Source organism: Panthera leo, chromosome A1 (genome assembly GCF_018350215.1).
Source record: "Panthera leo isolate Ple1 chromosome A1, P.leo_Ple1_pat1.1, whole genome shotgun sequence".
Lineage (NCBI taxonomy): Eukaryota > Metazoa > Chordata > Mammalia > Carnivora > Felidae > Panthera > Panthera leo.
In genome coordinates, this window is record NC_056679.1 from 10,999,353 (window position 1) to 11,023,704 (window position 24,352).

Here is a 24,352-nt window from a genome sequence, read left to right on the forward strand (position 1 = left end):
TGGCTTTCAGCTGTTTCCCTGAAGATTATATGCTTTGTGGCTTATCATCTTCAATTGATTTGTGTTTTCAGCCAAGCGTTCATATGCATTCTTTGAGAAGTCAGATAACGCTATTAAGACTTTTAAAACCGAGCCATCCCCTGACCCACCCCACGTAATATAATGAGTTTTTTGTTCCAGAAATACTCCATGCAGTTTGAGAGTTGGAAAGTGGAGGGAGTAAGAAGTTGCTTTTACTTACCAACTACTATGTCCCAGAAAGTGTGAGCTGCACTTTCCATAACTGGCTATCTTCTTTAATCCTCAGAACCACTCCTGGGACTCCAGCCTCTGTGATTTTTCCACCTCCCTGGGCTGCCTCCCAGTACTATGAGAAATGCATTTCTTATCAAGTGTCAAGAACATTGAGATGTTATCTATCCCTCGTGAAAGTTCAGCTGGTGTTTAAAAGTTCATCCTTTTAGTCATAAATCGCTTGGTTACTAGTAAGCCAAAAATGAAACTAAAGCAGGGGAATCTGGGTGGCTCAGTCAGTTGAGTGCTCGACTTCAGCTCAGGTCATGATCTCACAGTTCGTGGGTTCAAGCCCCACGTCAGGCTCTGTGCTGACAGCTCAGAGCCTGGAGACTGCCTCTCCCTCTCTCTCTGCCCCTTTCCTGCTCATGCTCTGTCTCTCTCTCTCAAAAAAATAAATAAACATTAAAAAAAATAAAAAACTAAAGCAATCTGCAGCAACGATTTTTTTTTAACCAAAACTAGGTATTCATTGCCACTTTCTTACAACTTTATTTTAATTTTTGTAGTTTTTCAGAAGCTACACAAGTCAAACATAGTATGTAATTTTAAGTAAATGTTCTTAGTTTGGCTTCTAGAATATTGCATTTTACCCTGCCTGCAGAATGGTACAGATATAATCCTATGAATTCATGAACAGATAGTACGGTCTGCTGCATTTGTAAAATTTAGTGCAAACGCTGGATCGTTGACACAAATTATGTTTACTAATATTTTTCTTATATTGAGTTTTCTATTTCACTTGTCCATTAAAGGCATCTGATGAAAATTTTATCTTTCCATCCTTTTCTCTGCTTTGTCTTATTCAGAGGTATACCCTGACTCTTCTTTATAGGAGCCAGATAACTAATCTCGTCAGGTAGCCTTATTCTCCTTGGTTCATTAAATTGTAAATTCCTTGAGCTCAGGAACTCTGTCCAATTCTTTTAATCCCACCTCCCACCCCAGACTTTAATTTATGATACACGAAGGAGCTTAATAAATGAGTGCTGCATTCACTAGGGTGGAAATGTAGCAGCTGTCTGCCCTTGGTGGGCATCCTGTTTGTGCCTTCACAAGTCCCTCCACAAGCGTTGAGTGCTTCCAGAAGGGGGCTTAGGTTCGCAGGGAAGCACAGTCACTGTGACAGACAACAGAGCCAGAGCCCTGGGCTCCACGATCCAACCTGCCTGCCCCTTCCTCTTGCTACATAAAGCTTGCCTTTCTTTGCCCCACCCCTTCCCTGGGAATCGGGTTGTTGTCATTGCCCAGATCTATTTGTATCACTTAGAATCTAGAAATGTGAAATGAATGGAATAGCACTGGAATTCTCCCCTTCTCCCCCGTTTATTATACAACTAAAGAATAAAAAGTGACTATCCTGCGATTACTTTTTGCCCTCACCTGTTTTGCAGCCTAACCAAAGCAATTGTTAAGAGTCATGTTGGAACCATTTGTGAATCAAGAAAATCCACCCTATAAGGTTAGAGTAGGTGTTCAGGCCTTATCTTTCTATATCAGCCTTTTACCTAAATATTTCAATTTGTCTTGAACTCTTATTATTTTTTTTTTCTGACTTCCTTTCTTCTGCTAATGTCAATTACTTAGGTATGTGTGTTTAAGTATATGAAAATATAACTCCTACGGCCCCAAACTGCTTTTAGAAGTTGCAGGAACTCAGAAGATATAGTTCTCCTGGCATCCACCTGCTGTCTGCTCAGAGCCTCAGGAGCCTGGCTCTCTGTAGACATGAGCATGTCTGGAGCAAGGCATTGGTGGCCCCAGTGAGGCAGAAGGATGAGCCTCTAGCTCCACAGCCTAGAAAACTTTTACTGAGCACTTATTGTATGCCAGGCACTGTGCTGGGCACTGGGGATACAGAGATGAGTAAGAAATACATTCTATTCCAGCAAAGGAGATTATCCATAAGCAGATAATTTTAAAACAGGGTAGGAAAGTCTGTGGTAGACAGTCGTACAGGATGAAGGAGGAGCACAAAAGGGGCCACTAACTCAGCTGGCAAAAGCCAAAAGTGGTTTCTTTTTCTTTTTCTTTTTCGAGGGAGCTGGAGCTCTCCAGCAAGCACGCTCACATGCGGGGGAGGGGCAGAGAGCAAGGGGGGAGAGAGAGAATCCTAAGCAGGATCCATGCCCAGCACAGAGCCTGATGTGGGGCTCGATCTCACCACGAGACGCTGACCTGAGCCGAAATCAAGAGTGGGACGCGTAACTGACTGAGCCACCCAGGTGCCCCCAGAAGTGGTTTCTTAAATGGAGCCTGGGAACTGGGATGGAGGATGGGGGTGGTGCAGGGCAGGGAATGAGGGAAGGGAATTAGGGGGGAGGAGAAGGTAAAGAAAAGGACTCTGGGAGGAGGTGGCACCCTGACCTCAGGCACCTAACTGAGAAATGGCTGGATTCGGGGAGTGTCAGGGCGCTAACCACGTGAGTTGAGTGCTGCTGAAGGGGCAAGCAGGTAGGTAATTGGAGAACAGGAGTGTAAAGAAGCAAGCTGGTTCGAGTCGTGGAGGACGCGCTTTACCTTGCAAAGGTATTGAAATGGATCTACCATTGCCTTTCCGCCTAGAGCTGTAAGGAGGCACTAGAAACAACGTAAGCAGAACGGCCTTGCCTTTTGCCTTCCAGATGGAGCCGTCGGAACAACGTTGAGGATATGTTTGGACAGCAGAGCACCAAAGTCAGAGAGAAAGCTATTGCAGGATCTAGGCAAGGGTTAATGGGTACGTGCATCGGGGCAAGGGTGACAGGAATAGAAGAGGCAATGAATTCGAGGCGGTCAGAATTGGCAGCACTGGGTAGACAGTAAGCACGCGTAGTGGTAGTCAGAGGAGGGAATTTAGAACGATTCCCAAGTTAGAAACTTAAGTGGTCAAGAAAACGCAGGAGGGGTAGCAATTTAGAGATTATGCTGATTTCAGTTCCGGACGTGTTGCGTTTTGAGCCATCGCCGGAGATCCAGACAGAAATACCCATCAGCAGGCAGGCACATACGCCCACATCTGAGGTGCGAGCAGAGATTTGAGAATACAACTATCGGAAGAGCACACAGCCAATATTTGGGAACGAGCACACAAGGTTGATTCAGTTTTATCCCTCAGTTAATGACACCTGTCTAAAAATCCCAGCTCGCTTCAACATAAAGATGTAGATACATGCACACGTACGTGTGCATATGTGTGCTTATACGCTGTTCCCCCACCCCACTACCGATTTAAAAAATAATAAATATCCGTGAAGCATTGCATCAGAAGAGGCGTTCTCGAGGAATGTAGACAAAACAACATAAACCAAAAACCACACACCTACTCCAAAAAAAGAGCAGTGCGTGTAGAAAATTACAGCTTTGAATCCATGTCAAGGAAGAGTGTTTGACAGCTACAGGATATGAGAAGATTCAAATAACTAACTGGTTTGAGGGAAAAGAATGTTCACAGGAAGTCACAAGAGAACCCCTTATATCCTCAGTATCAGGTAAAGTCACCATTAGTGCATCCTCACCCCCATTCATCTAATAATATGTGCTTAATGTGTTTACAGAGCTTTGCTTTTTCCCTCTAGGAAGGATGAAACTACAAAATACAGTACTGCTTGTTTTGAGATCTGGGCATTCACTACATTTTGACGTTTCAAAAAGAAAGTCAAGTTCTATGCATTTTCTAGAGAAAAGAAGCTTTGTATCTGTGTAGTACGACCTATATCACCTTCCAGAATGACAAACGATACTGGGAACTCTCGTACTGAGTGATTTAAAGAATTCTATTTCTTATGGTTCCTCTCCTGGAATGGCAGAAGAATAAACGTTTAACTGTTGATAAATATTGTATGTTCACATCTGAATCACACTGAGAAGCCCATGCTAGTTTTTCCAAAACTCTAAAATTTTCCGGAATGCTTAAATGTTTTATTATCGTAAGCTCCGTAAGAATCGTCTCTCAGTGTAGAAAAGGGAGATTAGAAAAAGCACGGTTATGATCTGTCCTTTCAGATCAATAGTGAGTTAAAATAAAGACCTGACCAAAACAATAAATAAGTAAAGTCATGTAAGAGCTCAGGCTGAGGTGGTGGTTTATCGTTTAGAATTTCGGAAGAATTATCGTGGGAAAATGAGAAACTGTAAAATAGCTTTCGTTCAATTACTAGTCAAACGTCTACATCTGTCTGAAGTCCAAAGTGAAACCACAAGCAAGCCTAAATGGAAAAAAACTGACCTCCCTGATAGATAGCATTTCATAAAGGTGGTGTGATAGTTGATCCTTTGTGGAGAAACTTGTTCAACAACAAGAGAAATACAGGTTTGTGTATAACAGAGTAATTACCTATTTAGTGAGAACATTGTTGACTTTCAGTTATTTTCTGGCTACTTTGAGGACAATCTGTAGAAAAATATAAGTTGTATTTTGACTTTGCCCCTCCTCGATAGTTGATGTGTGTCGGAAGAGAAAAACAAGTCATTTCTTCAGTTGCCTGGATAAAATTATAATTATAAAAGTAATTTATTTGGCTTGTATCGGATTCCAGAGCCTAAGAAAAATTATTTGAATTTACTTCTCTCCAGTCCACCTTCTGTAGCCCAGGTAATTACAGTAGCTGATTTTGCGTTGGTCACAGAGCATTGACGCCTGTCATACATTCAGGAGAGGAGGCGCCTGGAAAGCAATGTGGAGGAATTTAAGGCACGTCATCAAGTTTGTTCCGCTCATTTCCTACCGTGGCCTGCCACAATGCCCCAAGTGGCCATTAACAAATGGCTTTGTGCTAAGGCAGCGCTTCCCAAACCTTGTTTTGTAGGACATCAGGGCTGAGGGATATTCTTCACATAGAAAAAAAAAATACAGACATTCTGTATTCAGGTAAGTTTGGAAAATGCCAGTTAAACAAAATTAAGTAGAATGGGTTCTTTGCATGGTGCACCTCTAAGAGAGGGTGACTGCAGAATTTCTTAGATGTTTCTCATCTCAGCCCCCTGCATAAACTAGGATTTTCACAGATCTGCTTAAAATGATGGGTTAAGGGCAGGGGACCTGAGTGGCTCAGTCAGTTAAGTGTCCAACTTTGGCTCAGGTCATGATCTTACAGATCATGAGTTTGAGCCCTGTATCGGGCTCTGTGCTGACGGCTCAGCTTGGAGCCTGCTTCAGATTCGGTGTCTCCCTCTCTCTCTACCCCTCCCCCATTCTCTCTCTCTCTCTCTCTCTCAAAAATAAATAAAACATTAAAAAAAATAAAATGATGGTTTAAGGCATTGACTAGAGAAGTTCTGTGAAAATGGCTGTGTGGATCAGGGAAGGAGATTAAATCAAAAGCCTTAATTGGTACACAATTTTGTTTTCTTTGTCCTTTACAGTGTTTTTAAAAACCTGAAGCCAACATTTACAAATCAGGTAAATTTAAAACTCAGAGGTTCAAAGTTCTCTTGAAAAATCAGAGAATGAGACAAATCTGGGCCTCCGGACCTCCCCAAGCACAATGCGCTGGGTCTTCCGCGGCCGCTGCCCTTTAAGAGAGGGTGCGGGCACCCAGTTTCTAACACTGGGACAGCCCCACCCATTTGCCTCACTTGTGTAGCTCCAGAAATACCCCATTGGCCCCTCCCAACCACGTGGTACCAAACACTGGATGGATTCCTTCGGCTCACTGAGAACAGGCTCTGAGGTTGAATCTAGGTAAGTGGTAGGACAAAGCCTGGAATATGGAACCAAATGTGCCAAAATGTTGACAGTGGTTATCTACACAGCTGGGGTTATAAAATGTTTTCTTCTTACTTTTACTTTTTTTTTTTTTGCACTTTCCACATATTCTGCCATAAACACGTATGTCCCTTCTAATGAAAAAGAAAATTAAAAAAGAAAAAACAGCTAAAAAGAATAGGAAATAGGGATTTTTTTTTCTTTTTTGGAGATTTGGCTACTATAGAAATATCTGCCTTCCTTTAAATCGTAATTAATAAAACCAGTAAGAAGTAGGAATTTGATGCCAGAAACCAAAAAATAGATCTGTTTCAAGAGTTGTCGTAAGATCCTGTCTCTTAGCTTTTTACCATAAATTAATAATAAATTCATAGTTAACATTTTATGGGGGGGCGGTAGAAAGATGTTGTTTTGACTTATATGAGTATGGTTTCTGGAACTTGGACACTTTTTAGCTTCTAGAATGTGATATAAAATAAATCACCTTTTTATGTAGAATTGATAAAAATAAATAGAAGAATAGTAGATCTTTCTGAGACGATACAGGAGCTTGGGAGAATTGAAGTGGAAAATTAAGGCCCACCTTACTGGCGAAGATAGGAAGTTTCCTTGAAGCTGGCCAGAACTCAATAGTGAGTGAAAAAACGTGCCGCATTCCAAAATTTTGTATAACACATAGGCGTTTGGAATGCTGAGTTGGAATTTAATTCCTAGGCAGAGGAAAGAAAATGGTGCTTCCTTCCAACAACTGAGAGTGGACGTACTGGAAGGCCACTTTTGAATTCCTCATTGGATTCGATTGCTTTTTCCTGGTCATAGAAAATAGCCCAGAAATGGGGGTGGGGCAGGACATGCTTTGTGGGTAAGGGTAAGGAACAGGGAGCAGGGAAGCCAAGAATCAAAAGGAAGAGCTTGGAGGTAGCTGAGAAACAAAGAATTAAAAGGGAAATTTATATTTTATAGATTTGGGTAATAAAGGAAGGCTAGGCGTGGTTGTAATTAGTTACAGTTTCTTGGCCGCTCTTAATATGTTTTCTCCTCTATAAAATGGACATAATGGTCGTACCACACTTATAAGTGTAAATGAAATACTGCACGAGAAATGTGTAGTGCAGGACGTGATTAGGGCAATGCACAATGAATTACTATTATAAGCATTGGATTAAGAGCAAGTGGTTTTTGCTATTTTTTATATCCATTTCCAGTTTTATTGGGTAATGATAAAAGAATGTCTCATATAGGATGAAAACATGAAAAAAATTGGTATTCTGAGATTTGTTCCATGGCCTAGTACATGGTCCATTATTTTTATATGCTCTGTATGAATTTGAGAAGGCATTGGGGGTACAGAGCTTTCTGCCCGTCAGATTAGGCTTCTTAACCGTGATAGTCAAAGCTGTATTCTTACAATTTTTTTGCTTAATATCAGTTTTGAGAAACTTTGTTTTTACTCGTGCATATGACAAGCAGTAGGATATTAAAAAACTGCTAGTCATATAAAGCTAAGCTGGTATTTAAATGGCCATGAGTTATAAAGTTTTTCCATCGACTATACCTGAATTTGCATAGACTCAAGCTAGCTCAATGTATATAATGGCTCGGATGTTTCAAATGCTTTTCATTAAATGTGTGGTGTCACCTCAACAATCAGGGCAGTGTTAGATCTAGCTTCAAAACCAATGAAGGTATTCATGCTGCCATTTAATTCTGGAAGGTTCGGATAAGATAGTCTGAGGAATATTAGCAGCTTCCGAAGACGGGATCTTCAGACTAGCTAATTTTGTCCAGCCCTGTGGTGTCTAGGAAGGTTGTACCTAGGCCAGGTAAGATAACTGATGTTTATCCTGAACTTGACCTGTGCTTTGACCTAAAAGATTTCACAATTTTTCTTGGTAGCTTGTGAGGAAACTTCCTCTTAAGAAATGCCTTCTCTTTTCATTTTCTTATTTACCCATTCATTTATTCTGTAACACTTGTTGCACACCTTTTCTGGACGGCTCAGTATAATACTGAATGTGTCACCTGGGAATGTCAATGTAGACATTCTTTCAGGCGTTCTACTTTTATAGGGTATAGAGTTAAAAGCTAAAGACATAATTCAGGACAAGAAAATTCTTAAGTGAAAAAAGTGTGTCTTTTGGATGTATGTGTATCTGTTTTTTATTTAAAAAAATTTTTTTAATGTTTATTTATTTTTGAGAAACAGAGACATGGCACGAGTGGGGGAGGGGCAGAGAGAGAGGGAGACACAGAACTCAAAGCAGACTCCAGGCTCTGAGCTGTCAGCACAGAGCCCGATGCGGGGCTCGAACTCACGAGCTGTGAGGTCATGACCTGAGCCGAAGTCAGACACCCAGCCGACTGAGCCACACAGGTGCCCCTGGATGTATGTGTATCTTCATTCACTCTTGATGCTGATGATGGAATCAGAAGAATTGTTTTCACTTACTTTATTACCTAAATCCAGAACATTTCTGAATCTTTGTCAAAGGCACTGATGGGGGGCGCCTGGGTGGCTCAGTTGGTTAAGCGGCCGACTTCAGCTCAGGTCGCGATCTCGTGGTCCGTGAGTTCGAGCCCCGCGTCAGGCTCTGGGCTGATGGCTCAGAGCCTGGAGCCTGCTTCCGATTCTGTGTCTCCCTCTCTCTCTGCCCCTCCCCCGCTCATGTTCTGTCTCTCTCTGTCTCAAAAATAAATAAAACGTTAAAAAAATTTGAAAAAAAAAAAAGGCACTGATGGAAGGTATAATATTGCCTTTTGTAAAAAAAAAAAGTTGTATTGAGTTTCAATTAATGTATAATAAACTCATATTTAAAGTATACAGTTTGATTAGTTTTGATGTATGCATATATCTATGAATCCACCCCCCCCCCCAACATTTTATTGTGCCCCTTGGTAATCCCTCCCACCATCCCTCCACACTTATCACCGGGCAACCACTGGTCTGCTCTCTATCACTGAGATTAGTTTACATTTTCCAGAATTTCATACAAGTGGAATCATACAGTAGGCACACTTTTTGATCTGGCTTCTTTCAATTGGCATGATTATTTTGAGATTCATCCGTGTTGCAACACACCCATACTTTTTTTTTTTTTTTTTTTTTTTAATTTTTTTTTTCAACGTTTTTAATTTATTTTTGGGACAGAGAGAGACAGAGCATGAACGGGGGAGGGGCAGAGAGAGAGGGAGACACAGAATCGGAAACAGGCTCCAGGCTCCGAGCCATCAGCCCAGAGCCTGACGCGGGGCTCGAACTCACAGACCGCGAGATCGTGACCTGGCTGAAGTCGGACGCTTAACCGACTGCGCCACCCAGGCGCCCCCCATACTTTTTTTTTATTGATAAACAGTATTCTATTGTATAGATATACCATGGTTTATCCATTCACTTGTTGATGGACATTTGTTTCCGGTATTAAGCTATGAATATCAGTGTACAAGTCCTTGTATGAACTTATGCTTTTATTTCTTTGGGGGAAGTACCTAGGAGTGGAATGGCTAGATCATATGAAATGTGTATGTTTAGATTTTTAGAAACTGCCAAATTTTTTCTAAAATGTTTTTACCATTTTACATTCCCACCAAAAGTGCATGCAAATTCCAGTTTCTCCATAGTCTCCCCAATACTTAATATAGCCAGTCGTTCAAAATCTTAGCCCTTCTTGGGGTGCCTGGGTGGCTCAGTCAGTTAAGTATCTGACTTCAGCTCAGGTCATGATATCATGGTCCGTGAGTTCAAGCCCCATGTGGGGCTCTGTGCTGTCAGTTCAGAGCCTAGAGCCTGCTTTGGATTCTGTGTCTCCCTCTCTCTCTCTCTCTCTCTCTCTCTCTGCCCCTCCCCCACTCACGCTCTGTCTCTCTCTGTCTCTCAAAAAATGAATAAATGTTAAAATTTTTTTTTTTTAAATCTTAGTCATTCCAATAGGTAGGCAATGGAATGTCACTGTGATTTTAATTTGCATTTCTTTAATGATCAATGATACAGAACACATTTTCATTTGCTTATTTGCCATCTGTATTTGGGGAAGTATCTTTTGATATATTTTGCCCATTTTTAATTGAGCTATTTGCTCCCTTATTAATTTTCCTCACATATTCTAGATACAGGTTCTTTATCAGATAAATGTCTTCCCAATGTTTTCTCCTGGCCTGTGACTTACCTTTTCATTTTCTCAACAGTCTCTTTCAAAGAGCAGAAGATTTTAATTTTGATAATGCCCAATTTATTAATTTGTTTTTTTTTATGGATCAGAGGTTTCCTCCTACGTTTTCTTTTAGAAAATTTGTGGTTCTAGAGTTTATATTTAGGTCTGTGATCCACTCTTAGTTTTGCATGTAGTGTGAGATAGAGATCAAAGTTTGTTTCTTTTAGCATTTGGACATCCAATTGTTCTATCACTATTTGTTTAAAAAACCATCCTTTCTCCACTGAATTACCTTTGCATCTTTGTCAAAAACCAACTGTCCATTGCTATGTGGGCCCACATCTGGACTCCCTGTTCTGTTCCACTGATATTTCTATTTATCTTCATGCCAGTCCATACTTTCTTGAGCATCATAGCTTTATGTTATTTTAAAATTGGTAGTATTAATCCTGTTTTCTTTTTCAAAGTTGTTTTGACTGGTTTTTATCCTTTGCATTCTCATATGAATTTTACTATCAGTTTGTCAATTTCTACCAAAAAAAAAAAAAAAAAAAAAAAAACCCTGCTAGGATTTTAATTGTGATTGTGCTGAATCTATACATTAATTTGATATCTTAACAATATTGTCTTCTGACCCATGAACATGGTATATCTCTCCACTTATATAGTATTTTTGAAATTTCTCTTAGTATGTTTAGTTTTAATGTATATGTCTGTCACATCTTTTGCCAGATTTCCCCCTAAAAATTTAATATTTTTATGGCAATGTCTTTTTATATTTTATTTTCCAATTTTCACTGCTAATATAGAAATACAATTGCTTTTTACACATTTATCTTGTATCCTGCAAACTGCCGAACTTACTTAATTCTTGTAATATTTTTGTAGATTCTGCTTGGTTTTCTACATAGATGCTTGTTTATCTGCAAATATAGTTTTACATTTTCCTTTAGATGTCTTTTATTCGTTTTCTATACCCAATTTCACTAGATAGGACCTCCGGGACAATGTCAAGTAGAAGTGGTGAGAGTGGACATTGAGTCTTCCATCATTAAGTATGCGTTATCTGTCAATCTTTCATAGATTCCTCTATTAGATTGAGGGAGCTTTCTGTTCTTACTTCGCTGAGTGTCTTCATCAGGAATACCACCTTCTAATCAGATAAATTTTTTTAAAGTGGTATTACAATGATAATGGTCCCATTTCATTTGCCAGAATAGTAGTAATAGCATGTATGTGAATACATGTAATTTCTCAGCTTACTGGTATTCATTATCCATTCTGTATATAATATCTTTCACCTAAGGACATGAATCATTAGTTAGTTAATTCACACAAGGCAATGGTGAATTGAGCAAAAAATTACTTTCTTTTTTCATTCTCCTTTCTTTCTTTCCCTTTCTTTCTCTTTCTTTCTTTCTTTCTTTCTTTACCAGAAAATCAAGACACCAGGACATTAGCTTAATCTTGGTAAACAATGATTTGTTTGTCTGAAACCAAAATTTACTAATTTAAATTTTTAGGTCAAGGAATCTTTTTTGAACAAAAAAAATTAAAAGGAATTTCTGAATACTACCCTTTCTGCTCCCCCCCCCCCCAGTCTGAAACAGAACCCCAAGCATGTGGGAGAAAGCAAAATCTGGATCTAAGAACCAAAACCAGCAAAAAGAAATCTCATAGAGGGAACATAATAGACCTCTGATGCATTTCAGGAAGTCAGTTGCCCAGGTCCAGGATTCATAGCAAGACATGTGTTGAAATTTGGAGATTTGGTTTGGTCAGACCATCAGACAGTAAGGAAATAAGGCTGCTCTAAAAGCTGAAGTGATCTTGTGTTGCTTTACAAGATGCATGGTGTTTGTATTGAGGTTAGAATTAGTCTTATGATGCCCAAGACTGGTCAGCACATCAGAGGTTTTCTGTCCAATTCTTAACAGCATTTTAAGGAGGGAAATGGGCTAACCAGAGGTAATTTGCTAAGATAGGAAGAGTCAAGAGGCCATATCAAAGGTGGAATGCCTGAGGAACTATGACTAGAAGTGGCCAAGCCTGTTGAGACTCTGAAGCAATAGCTGAGGAAAGAGATAATGAATCCTACCACTGGGCAGTGACAGCAGAAGAGGACACAGATGAAAAGATGTTTAAGAGATAAACATGACCTCATTTGGGCAGAGTAGTTCCAAGGTTTGTAGCTTGAGTCCCTGGGTAAATGGTGATGCCATTTTAGTGAGATCAGGAATTCAGGAGCTACAGGTTTGGAGAGGCCAGTTTTGTACATGCTGAGTTCCCACCAAGAAATGTTTGGTATGTGTTGAATATACAGATTAGGACACTATGGGGAAGTTGGGGTTGGGCGTGAATTTAGACATCATGGCGCACAGATGGAAATTGCGATCAGCGGTGAGAATGATGAGTGCCACTAATGCTCCTTCATCTCAGTTACAGTAGTCACTGGCCGACTTCATTCTAGCAACCACAGTTCTGAGATTACACTGCCTAGTATTTGGACCAAAATATTCAAAAGTTTTATTCTTTTACGAATGCAAATTTCAGGTTGATCCCTTAAAGAGAGGAGTAAGACTAAGGACCCTCAGCTCTTCCTCACACAGATCATGTGTGAGGATGTGTCAGAAAATAGTATAGAGAGGGAGATTTGTTCATGTTGTGCCGTCTCACCAAAGAGCTCCACAACAAGCCCAGAAAAATGTGCCCTTAGGCCCTACCTTAACTTGGGAAAAGGCCAGGCAGTTACACTGGCATTTTGCTGAGACTTGCAAAACTGAACAAGGAGGAATGCACGTGTAAATGAAGCTGGATTTCAAGCCAGTGAGAACTGGTTCTAGAGCTTATTTAAAAAGGTACAATCTGCATGATATTAAAAACTTGAGTAAGACTGCTTCAGCAAATCCCTCTATCACAGATTCTGGAATACATAAAGATGATTCAGGAGAATGGTTACTTAGTGGAGCCAGATTTTTTTCAAATGTCTTTTTACATTTTGTTAGGAATTAGCGAATCATTTGAAAAGGTTGGAGCCAGCTTTTCAGTACAGATTTTTAGAAGCAGGTGTCTTCCATATGTCTAATTGGTGGTGGTGTTTTAAAAAATCTATAATAATGCTGACTTTTGGGTTTTCCTTATGTCTTCTGTTGTCTAGAATTGCCTGATCTTGTTTTTCTAATGTCTGTACTTTTGTATGATGTAATGCCCTAGTGTTGGGGAAGGGACTGCCGTAATTGGGGTTTTGTGGGCATTTGTTGTTATGTCACATCTTAGTGCCTTTGCACAGGTTCCCCTCATCTGCTTCGTGAACTCATTTCTCCTCTGAAAACCCTTCCCTTCCCATCCCCCTCTCCATCAGGAAGGGTTGACTTAGTAGCTTTTTTGCATCACCTCTGCACATGGTGGTCACTCTGTGTTGAAATAACTAATTTGTTGGGGCGGCTGGGTGTCTCAGTTGGTTGAGTGTCTGACTCTTGGTTTCAGCTCAGGTCATGATCTCGCAGTTTATGAGTTCGAGCCCAGCTTCTGCACTATCAGTGCAGAGCCTGCTTGCGATTCTCGGTCTCCCTCTAAACAAACAAACAAACAAATATATACATACATACATAAGCAAGCAAGCTTAAAGAAAAAAAAGAAAGAACCAGTTTGTTATAGTTTGGCTTCCTTCCTAGATTAAGAGGTTCTCAAGAACAAACATTGGACTAAGCATAGTGACAGACACAACAAATTTTAAGAAGGAAAGTCTGGTCATTAGAGTTCATTGTTATCCCAGTGAGATAAGTACTGAAAGTCTTCATTGTATTTTTTAGGAACTGAGAAAAGATTTCTTCAGGCACAATCACACCTTAGATAGTACTGCAGGTGTTGTTAACAAACAAGCAAAGATGTGTTGGCCAAAGAGGTGGCCAGTGACTTCTTGGAGAGATACATCCACAGAACCGCTTGACTTGGTGATGTGCATCATTCTGATGTTCTACACAATTGCTTTTTCGTGGTGGCAAACCCACTGGCTGTCGGGTCCTCTCAGTTTAAAAACTGAATAAAGAGATCAAAAATAAGAAATATTTGCAGAATATTCAGTACAACAGAGTCAGACTGATATTTGGAAGCTGATTTGGTGAATCCTAACAGGTCTAAAATCTTCCTGATGGATCAATTTTTTGGAAGATGATAAAAGAGAAAGATCGTTGCAATTGTCAGATCACACAGTTCTAAACCTGCAGCTTCCTCACAAAGAGCCAAATAATTCAATAATGCTGTTTAAAACCTACCACTGTTCACAAGGAAATCATGGCTGCAAAGTGAGGAAATGCCTTTCAATGAAATATTTGAACATTCTGAAACTGAGAAGATAATGCCTTACCGGAAAGGCTAAAAGGTTCATGATATGGTAGCATCATGCGATATAAAATACACAAGCTCTAGGAGCATAAGAAAAGAGAATAATTCAAAAGAGATTAATGTGAGAGTTTTTTGGAGAATGGAGACCTTTGAAACAATGGTTATTACAAAATATAGGACTAGACAATGTCCATTATGTATTTTAAATTACTTAATTATGCTGTAAGTTTTGAGATTCCTCCGAGCCCAGAGCCCCAAATCATCATTCTTTTGGCTGCTGAAAAAAAAAATTCCACTTTTGACTGTTACGATAGGCGGGAGGAGGTATGGACTTCACATTACAATCTCTGAATGTCCTCATTTAGACCAAACCAAGCTACATTTTCTGTGGTTGATTATCATTCATGGTGGCAGCCAATTTAAATATTTTGAAAGGCAGGTTTACTTTTTTCATGCTCACAGATTTAACACTACTTTTAAATAAATATTGTCCTTTGTTTTCATCGCCCTCAAATTTTAATAATAGCAGATTCACGTTGTTCCCACTTTTCTCTTTAAGGAAATATATTAAAGGAGCTACACCCCTCTATCTGTTTATATTCCCTAAGGGGAGAATGAGTTGGGCAGGAAAGGGATTAATTTGAACATATCAGGAAGCTTTAGCCCCCTCTGACAACATTTAATTTTTAGGGATCAGGAGATGAGGGTTACCTCTCCAGTAAGGTAGGGGTTTTTGTCCTAATTATAAATCTTAGGAAAATACAATATTTAATTAAGTGCATTTATGGGGCACCCAGGTGGCTCTGTCGGTTAAGCATCCAACTTCAGTGCAGGGCCTGATCTCATGGTTCATGAGTTCGAGCCCCGCATCGGGCTCTCTGCTGTCAGCACAGAGCCTGCTTCAGATCCCCTCCCCAGCTCTCTCTCTCAAAAACTAAAAAAAAAAAAAAAAAAAAAAAAAGCAATTAAGTGCACTTAAATATGTAAAGCCTGCACATGGTTACTTTATTATTAAAACAAAAATCTGATTTCTCCTGCTTTTTCTCACTTCCATCTCATAAACCTTACAGACCTACTGACAGCTCAGTTATGAGGGGTGGGTCTAGGTAGATCAGCGAGCCCACCCCTCAATCATACAGTCAAGGCAAAAGGAGTTGCTTGAAACCAAGAATTATTTTAGGAAAATAGAGAAAGATCTTTCAATTGCTTTTAGATCCCAGATCCATTTAATAAAGCAGCATGATATTGTAATGTAAAGCATGGGCTTGAACATGAGCTTTGGAGTTCTATAAAATCTATGCTCAAATCTTCCCTCCCCCAGTTTCTGGATGTTGGACTCAGTGCCTCAGTTTGCTCATCTGCAGAACAGGGTGCTTAGGAAGAATCCATGAGATAATGCTTGTCAAAGGCTTAGGAAAGAACCTGGCTGGTATTAAGCACGCAATAAATGACAGCTATTATTATCATGCATTTCGGATGTGTATGTTCTTAACGCTATGCTTACAGCCAGCCCCTTAAAGACAAAGGCAAAATTACAGGTGCACACCATGCATCTACCTGTTGCACTCTGTGTGATAATAACACCCTTTCTCAGCGACTCCCATCCCATCTCACACACACTCTTAGTTAGGCTCACGGTGATGCCATGAATTGGGAAAGAAACAGTCACCGAATAGCTCGAACTTCTGCCTGTCTACTGCTGGATTTCTCCCTGTCGGCATACAAATATGTGTGTCCTACGACTCTACCCTGCTGTGTCTTTGAAAAGTGAACACTGGTCTTGAGATTTTGGAAGGTTTTTTTTCTATTACATCATTATCTCAACGTCTAAAAACTACTTTTTATTTCTTTAGAAAAAAAACGTATTTTCATTAAGCTGAGGGAGATTCAAGCAGTCTCATGGGCTTTTAAAAATAGTTTTGTACAAACCACTCATTGTTTTGAAGTTAATGATACATTTCAACCTGATAAAATAGTTCTAAGTCCTGTGAGGGAAGTGGTGTAGGTGTTTCTCAGAATTCGTAAAATAACCTGATAATCTAATATGTAAATATAACTGCTGGGTTATAATTATACATATAATTGCTGGATTATAATGGCGCCCCTGATTGGGACATCATTGTTAAAAAAAAAACAAAAAAACTAGTTTTCTCTTCAGAAAATCTGTAGTGGTTTGAAGACGTGTTGCCGAAAGGGCATAGCCTGGAGGTGTATCCTTAACTAGGTAAAGACACCCAACTTCTGCATGTAGTAAAACCTTCTGCAATAGTAAAACCTACTTGGCATCCAGGAAACCAAAGTAAATAGTGATTTCTAAAGGACCTCGGAATCTTTTGTAATGTTATGTATCCACAGGTTCCAAGCACTGGGAAGAGAAAAGGCAGATCTTATCTTCTTTATCTTCTGACACCCCCCCCCCCCACTGCAGCCAGACAGAAGACGGTGTACGGGCTCGTGTGTGTGTGTGTGTGTGTGTGTGTGTGTGTGTGTGTGTGTGTGGAGAGGGTGAGAGATGATGGGAGAAAGAGAGGGCACAGAAGACACAGCCCTGGGGCATGGTTGGAGAGGATAAATCAGAGAGTTATGATTTCTGCCCAAAGAAAAGAGTGCAGAACATTTAAGGGGGAAGGGAACAAAGGACACCAAAACGCCAAATCCAGAGGAGATAGAAAATATGTAAGGGGTCAAGCGGAACGGAGCAAATGCTGATTTTTCTCACACCACCAAACCACTGACCACTTGGGTTAAAAGCAAGGCAGAGACCCGCAAGGATAACGTGTACTTTTCATCTGCCGAGTGGAGGCCATCGTCACTGCTACAGTCCCAGCTTGTTTGCTAGACCTCTGACTTTGCCGCCGGACAGCTGAACTTTTAGAGAAGCCATCTGCCAGGTAGAGGACAGGATGGAAGGGCGGGTCGGGGAGCTGTGCTGGGTTCCCGGCACTGCTGCTCCCTACACACCCACAGCGGGTTCCTTCCTGATCATCACCAGCCGTCTCTCATCTCCTCCTTGCAGCCAACTTCCAGTTGGCTGCCTGCCAGATAAGGAATTTCATAAAGACGGATGTTTGTTCTGCGTTCGCGGTTCAAAACAAAAGGGTACGAGGCACTGTAAAAAAGTTTCCCCCCAACTTTAAAAACCGTCTGAGTTTGAGAAGCGGCAAGAAAAATAAGGCTTGCAATTTGCATAGGTTATTTATTCTTAAGTAGCAGGTGGTGGTTCCTTTATGGCATCGCACCAACGGCAACTCCACACGGCAACCCTCACACCAGTTTTTAGTACCCTCTGCAGGAGCCCTCGCCCGTGTGCCCACATCTGCTCAAATCCCGCGCCCTCCTGCACCTAATGGTTTTTTGGATCTCTCCTCCCCTGTGCTATTAACTGTTGAGAGGAGGGGCCACTTAGTAATCCTACACCTGTTCAAGTCCACGCCTATCAACTTGCTAAGCTTCCCAAACAAGTGCCGGTAACGCATGAGAACATCTGAATCTGGGGCTGAGGCGGCCGTGGCTGCTGCCGGGTTGGGCTTTTCAGATTTTTGTGAAAGAGTCTCGAATGTATCTCCTACCATGGCAGTTGATGACAGCAATTTATATTCCAGAACGAAGAACAAACTGAATTCGTCTCAAAATGATTATAAATCATCGAGACGGAGTAGCCTGCCACCTGAACTACTCATAGGAAATGACATTCGAGGGAGACTTCAAAGAAACTTGAAAAATTTGGAGCCCATTCACCTGAGGCGCCCAAAAAAGAGACCGTCCATATTTCCAGGTAGGAATCGTTTACGTTTATACCGGCCAGTTGGAGAAAAAAAAAAAAAAAAAAAGGACTGTATTTCATTTGTTACGATCAGATGCGTTACATTTAAAATGAACTTGGGACATTTGAGAGCTGACAGTGGACAAATAAATATTTCTAACTGTAAAAAATAAAATAATTCTTCGATGTGAAAGCACCCCCACCTTCTTCCTTTTATTTTCTTTGTTTCTTGTAACATCTTTAAGGATCTGTAAATAGGCAGCTATTTTATTACTTGTCACAAACAGCCAGATCATGGAACTGCTTTCCTTGCAATCTGGAAGAATTCCATGCTGCATTTCCTTCTCTGGCGTATTTTCTTTATTTTGCAAGATTATTGGATTGTTGAGTGAAGCTGATGTTTGTGTGCACCAGAAATTAACACCATTAAATACTCGAAGGCATGCTTCAAATTCCTGTCTTGCATCAGAGCCTAAAACCATTTGTAGTAAAGGGCTCAATTAAACAATGTGGATGGTGAACTGGATTGTAGCACAGAAGACTCATGGGTTTCAATCTTGATAAAGGGACTCTGATGTCTGCTTCAGATTTCCATGCCTGGATATGACAGATGTGTAGATCATATAAAATGCCTGTGACAGTGAACTCTAACTGAGGCATCACTGGAGAGTGATTACTGGAGTGTATGAATTATGTAGTCAACTTGATTTCAATGCTGTTTGCGTTGGAATTTCCTGGAAAAACTACAAGTATCCTTTTTGTTGTGATTGATTTGTTGGAGTCTGTACGGGGGATTGATTAGACCCAACTGCCGAGGATTAACTCTGTGATGATAGAAAACACACAAAGAAACAAACAATTCAAGCAAGTTTTACCTGTAAAGATGAAATTGACTTCCCTAACCGCTGAGTCATTACCCTGCTTTCGGAAATAGCTAGGAGATGATTTAGAAAGTTGAGGACTCAAGGCCACAAGCTGAAAATTACATTTCTTAAGGGAGCTGTGGTTTTCATTCATTTCTTCTTGGTTCAGTGATGTTGCTCTGATGTCAAACTCTGCTGCAGAAAAAAGCAGAGCCCAGGGGTGCCTGGGTGGCTCAGTCGGTTAAGTGCCCAACTTCAGCTCGTGAGTTCGAGCGCCGCATCGGGCTCTGTGCTGACAGGCTCTGTGCTCACATTGAAATTAAAAAAAAAAAAAAAAGAAAGAAAGAAAGAAAAAAGCAGAGCCCAGACTAGACTGGGCCAGAGGTGTGAGTGGGTGAGTGTGCTGTGACGTGAAGGAAGGGGCAACATGAAAAATGCTACAAGGAAGATCACTGACGTGTCCGATGTGTCTAGAAAAACAGCCACTTTCTGCTCATCCTCTTTGGTCTGAAAGCACCAAGGACCCGAGGCCGGTCTGGTTGTCCAGAAGCAGTGTGCCAGGGAGCACTTTGTGTTCCATTGGTTTGCTAGGACTTCTTCACAGATGTCCTCCCAGACCTTTTCTTCACCTTCTGCTTTTTCCTCCCTTCCTTTATTCTTTGGTGTAACATTGCCCGGATCCATTTATGTTATGATGCCTCCTGCCTTCCTCTACCGGCACAGCCCCATACTTCATGAAGCCTTCTCCTTCTTTCCAAACAGCCAGACCCCAGGGCTCTTCGCCTCCTTCCACTGTCGTTCCCATTTGTCTTCCCTTTCTATAAAGTCATCTCGCTCTGGGCTGTCAGCTACAGCCGCAAAACTGTGGCAAGACCTCTTCGTTTGGACCTCGCACAGGTTATCCTTTCTAAGATCTTGAATTGTCATGATTAATACAACAGAGTAGGGTTGTGAAAAGGGCTCTGCGCTTAGGGGAGCTAAGCTCTAGTCTAGACTGTGCCCCTCAATGGCTATGTGTTTTCTGGTCCACTCCACTGACCCTGTGGCCTTCAAGTACATTATTTGTTTCTGCCCCACTTCCCCTCCTTGGGGGCAGTGACAACAGATAGGCTCTTTTCACCCTTCCAATGTTTCACTCGGGTCTTCAGTTGACAGGCTAGAGAGTTACCTGGCCAAAGTTTGGGCAATACCGACTACTTGATTTCTAAATTCCTCTTTAATTAAACCATGACTCCACTCTCATGCAAGTTGTACTAACTTCTTTTTGCAGTGGATAACTGCAAATCCCACCAAAGCTCCTAAGCATCACCTGAAAATGGAAATGTACATGGACTGTGATAACTGTTCCCGTTTTATACTGCTGTGTAGCTGCACACAATGAGCACATATGATGTATGTGGGACCTGAGAGTCAGAGAAACTAAGATGCATCTCGGAATTAATAACTGGCAAAACTAGGGCTCAGACCGGGTATTTTGACTCCAGTGTTGAAGCTGTCTCCACTCTTATTACACTGCACTCCATTGTCAACTGTTGCTGTCTTTTTTCGGGTGAGATTCAAGACTCGAAGAGCTATCAGCTCTGCCCTGTGCATTCACTCTGACATATATATCATCCATGTCAGGTCTCGTGTTCAGTCCCATGCTGGACGGTTGACCGATTGGTTGATCAACCAATCATTCATTCATTCATTCATTCATGAAATATTTGTTTCATCCTTGCACTGTTAGGAATAGACCTTCAAGATTCTAACTGCATATTACCCTTCTCTTCTGTTGCCCACTTCTCCTCTAAGGGCCGTCTCATGCTCCAGAGAGCCATCCACCCAAGATGCAAGTCTGTTTCCTTCCCTTGCTTAAAATTCTCCAGTGGTTACCACTGCTCTTAGGATAAAGTCCGAACTCCTTAATGTGAAGTATAAGAGACCTAATAATCTGATCACGGCTTCCCTCCCCAGCCTCTGTCAGCACACTTTCCCCTGGCATTCCAACAAACTCAGCCAACTTCCCACCTCCATGGCCCCTCATGTTTCCTATTCTAGGGAACCCTACCTGCATAGTCTCACCTAATTCCCACCCTGGCTTTAGGTGTCAGCTTGACATCCCTTCTTCTAGGAAGTTTTCCTGACCCCCACATCTGGGTTGGGTATATTCTCTGTCCTTCTCCTCCTCATAACACCTGGACTTTTCCCTATCACAGCACTTATCACACCGTATTGTAATTGTCTGTTTACTTGTCGGTATCTCCTACTAGCCAGTGAGCCATGGCTCATATCAGTCTCTTCACCATTGTATCCCCAGTACCTATCTCAATGCCTGGCACATAGTATGTGCTCAATAAATATTTATTCAGTTGATTCAAAATGCACTGAACTGAATTAACTCTTGGCGTACCTTGTTTCCTCTGTCTTCTTCCAGACTCTCTGCTTGTGATTCTCCCTTACCTCCCAACACATGCGTGCGCACACACACACACACACACACACGCGCACACAGACACGCACTCCTGCGTCCCTGTTATGCCCTTTGTCTCATTCCCCACCTGGGTTTTAAGGCCCAGTTAAAATCTTCTGTCTTCTTCAGCCACCCGCTCTTCTTCCTCTGATCTCTTTGAGTTCTCCTTTATGCTTACCACTTCCTCGGCCTCAGTACTACGTAAAGCTGTAAGAAAAAGAGTGCTTCCTGGCATTGTGTTCCATTGTCTTAGTCGTAAATGGGCTCAGTGGTCACTTTGTTACTTTGTGGCAACTGTTAAGTTTTTGTTTATATAGAAATTCTTTGAAAATAGGGACTGTATCTTATATGCCTTTGCATGGCCCAGTTGTCCAGGAGAGGGAATTGCGCATAGTAAGTGTTCAGCCAACACCTGGTGGTTCAGTAACTAATTTTCTGTGCAGCCGTGTCCATTCTGTGGAGTCTGAGTCTAGCTCCAGCAAAGAACTAGTTGGCCTATAGAGACTGTAACAGGCGAAGGTCTTTTTACTGCCTTTCATCATTTTAAGAACTCCTGGGAGGCAAAAACGCAGGTTTCCCTTGTCTCAGTGTGTAATTCATTCATTGAAACCTGTGTTAGGATTCTGCTGTCTACCAAGAACTATCCTAGACTTTGGGGAGATCGCAGATAGTATGTTTCTGGTCTAAGCGAATAGGAAAGAATTTTCCTAGCTGGGTGCCTTGCGTATTGTACAACTCAGTAAATGCCTCCCGAATAAAGGAACTGAGAGCACTGAATCTTTAAAAGGAAAACCAATGCATTTTAAGATCATATGTGCACATTAAATACTAACCAGTTTTCTTCCCTTAAAGAAGACTCAAGGGGCGCCTAGGTGGCTCGCTCGTCAGTTAAGCGTCCGTCCGACTCTCGATTCTGGCTCAGGTCATGATCTCACAGTTCGTGAGTTCGAGCCCCGCATCAGCAGTGCAGAGCCTACGTGGGCTTCTCTCTCCCTCTCTCTCTCCCCCTCTCCTGCTCCTGCATGTGCACGTGCTCTTTCAAAATAAATACATAAAACAAAACACAACAGAAAGAAGCCTCAACAACCGAAGCTCGAGCTGACGTTCTGGCATCTCGCCGGGGCTCACCAGGCGCAGTGTCGAACGTATGTCTCTAGCAAGCACCAGCCTGGCCTCCCCGTCCTCCTGAAAGAGCTCGGCAGCTCGCTAGCGGTAGGCTCGGCTCAGTGAAAGAAAGGGAGGAGAGAGAAGTTGTCCCGACAGACACCGACCCCGTAAGCGTGTCAGATTAAAATGAGCGGCCCGTCCTGCACCTGGAAGCCAGCGGGGCTCAGGTGCCCGGTGTAACGGGTTGTTCGCTTAGCAGACAGGGTGGTCTGTATAACCAGCCAGTTCTGAAAAGGCCTTCGCCACGTCTACAGTCAGCTGTTGGGAAAAGCAAAGCACTCCTCCGCTCGGAGGAAGCAGGCGGTTCCACAGTGCTTCCTTGTCGCTTAGTCAGAGGGCAGCGCGACGGGGACTGCTCGGGGCCGGGAGGAGGAGGGAACTCGGAGCAGCCCCCAGAAGGCAGCTGGACCAGCATTTGGCCCGTCCGGATTCTCGTTTCTGGCTCCCCTCCTTTCCAAAGGCATGTTTGTTTTCAAGCCCACAGTCTAAAAAAAAGTTATTTAAAATCATGTTATTTTTATAATCGAATGGATTTGGGACATTTCTAAAGTCACACTGCTTTTTTTTTTTCTTTTGCTTGCTGTATGGAGGTTTGTGCTGGAACTCAAGGTAGTCATTTGCACGATGGCACCTAGATGTGTTCCCGCTTCCCTTGAGGGTGGCCAGAAGGAGACTTTGAGGATGGGCAGTTTGCTTCAGGTGCCCTACTTATCACAGGCACAGTAAAAGACACTGTAATTAAGCATGCCTCCTCAAGCACTGTGTTCTCTGCTAGAGTTCTACCCTTCCAGAACCTGCTGACTAGCACATCTGGTGACATTTCAGCAGGGCCTTCAAGAGAGGGAGAACTTCGGGCCTCCTTAAAGATGTGCTATTTAAAGATTGCGTCCTGGGGCGCCTGGGTGGCTCCGTTGGTTAAGCGTCCGACTTCAGCTCAGGTCGTGGTCTCAAGGTTGGTGAGTTCAAGCCCCACATCGGGCTCCATGCGGAGAGCACGAAGCCTCCTTGGGATTCTCTCTCTCTCTCTCTCTGCCCCTCCCCTACCTGTTGTGCGATCTCTCTCTCTCTCTCTCTCTCTCAAAATAAATGAATAAACTTAAAACAAAAGACTGCGTCCTGGGATCATGTTCTGTTGTCACAGGTTGCGAGTAGGCTCAGTGGCTCTACTCGGTAATGACGGGAACCATACCTCACACACCCCGGTATTCCCCACAACACCCACTCGCAGGCTTTGCCTACGTGTGCAAGAGGTGGTGAAATAGTCCAGCAGGGTGGAAGATGTGCGCGGATACACGTGTCACGACCACTCTGTGGGCCGCACCCCTGCCCATCTGGTCCTGTGACTTCCTCCGGCTGCTTCCACAGCAGGCCGTGTCCAGGGCCCAAAGCAGAGGGAGCCTCAAAGGCAACACTTTGAACTTCTGTTTTAGCCAGAGCATTTCACAGAGTAAATACCTGCCTCACAGCTGAGTTCAAGTGCTGATCCTCCCTCTCACTACATGATTAAGGTCACTTCGTCTCTCAGAACTTATTTCCTTCTCTGGAAACACTAGTCTCACGGGTTGTGGTGAGCTCCAACGGGGTAACGCATGGCTATAAGATGATACACAACTGTGATCGCCAGACTGCTCTTAC

General features: G+C 42.1%; 1 protein-coding gene and 1 long non-coding RNA gene across 6 annotated transcripts in view; one reads left to right on the plus strand and one right to left on the minus strand.

Annotated features, from left to right (window-relative positions):
* The window catches only part of LOC122225836, a 37,106-nt gene extending 36,531 nt beyond the window's left edge, over positions 1 to 575 (minus strand). The window contains exon 1 of the long non-coding RNA XR_006205422.1: positions 242 to 575. This is a non-coding gene — a long non-coding RNA (uncharacterized LOC122225836). The remainder of the gene's footprint in view (positions 1 to 241) is intronic.
* Positions 576 to 17,756: 17,181 nt separating this feature from the next.
* FRY (FRY microtubule binding protein) overlaps positions 17,757 to 24,352 on the plus strand; it is a 340,234-nt gene continuing 333,638 nt past the window's right edge. For 3 of the 5 annotated variants that reach the window (XM_042947801.1, XM_042947961.1, XM_042948381.1), the window contains exon 1: positions 17,958 to 18,247. In XM_042947801.1, the coding sequence (XP_042803735.1) occupies positions 18,043 to 18,247 (205 nt within the window). In that variant the 5' untranslated portion in view covers positions 17,958 to 18,042. The other 2 variants (XM_042948349.1, XM_042947894.1) reach the window with 2 other exon arrangements.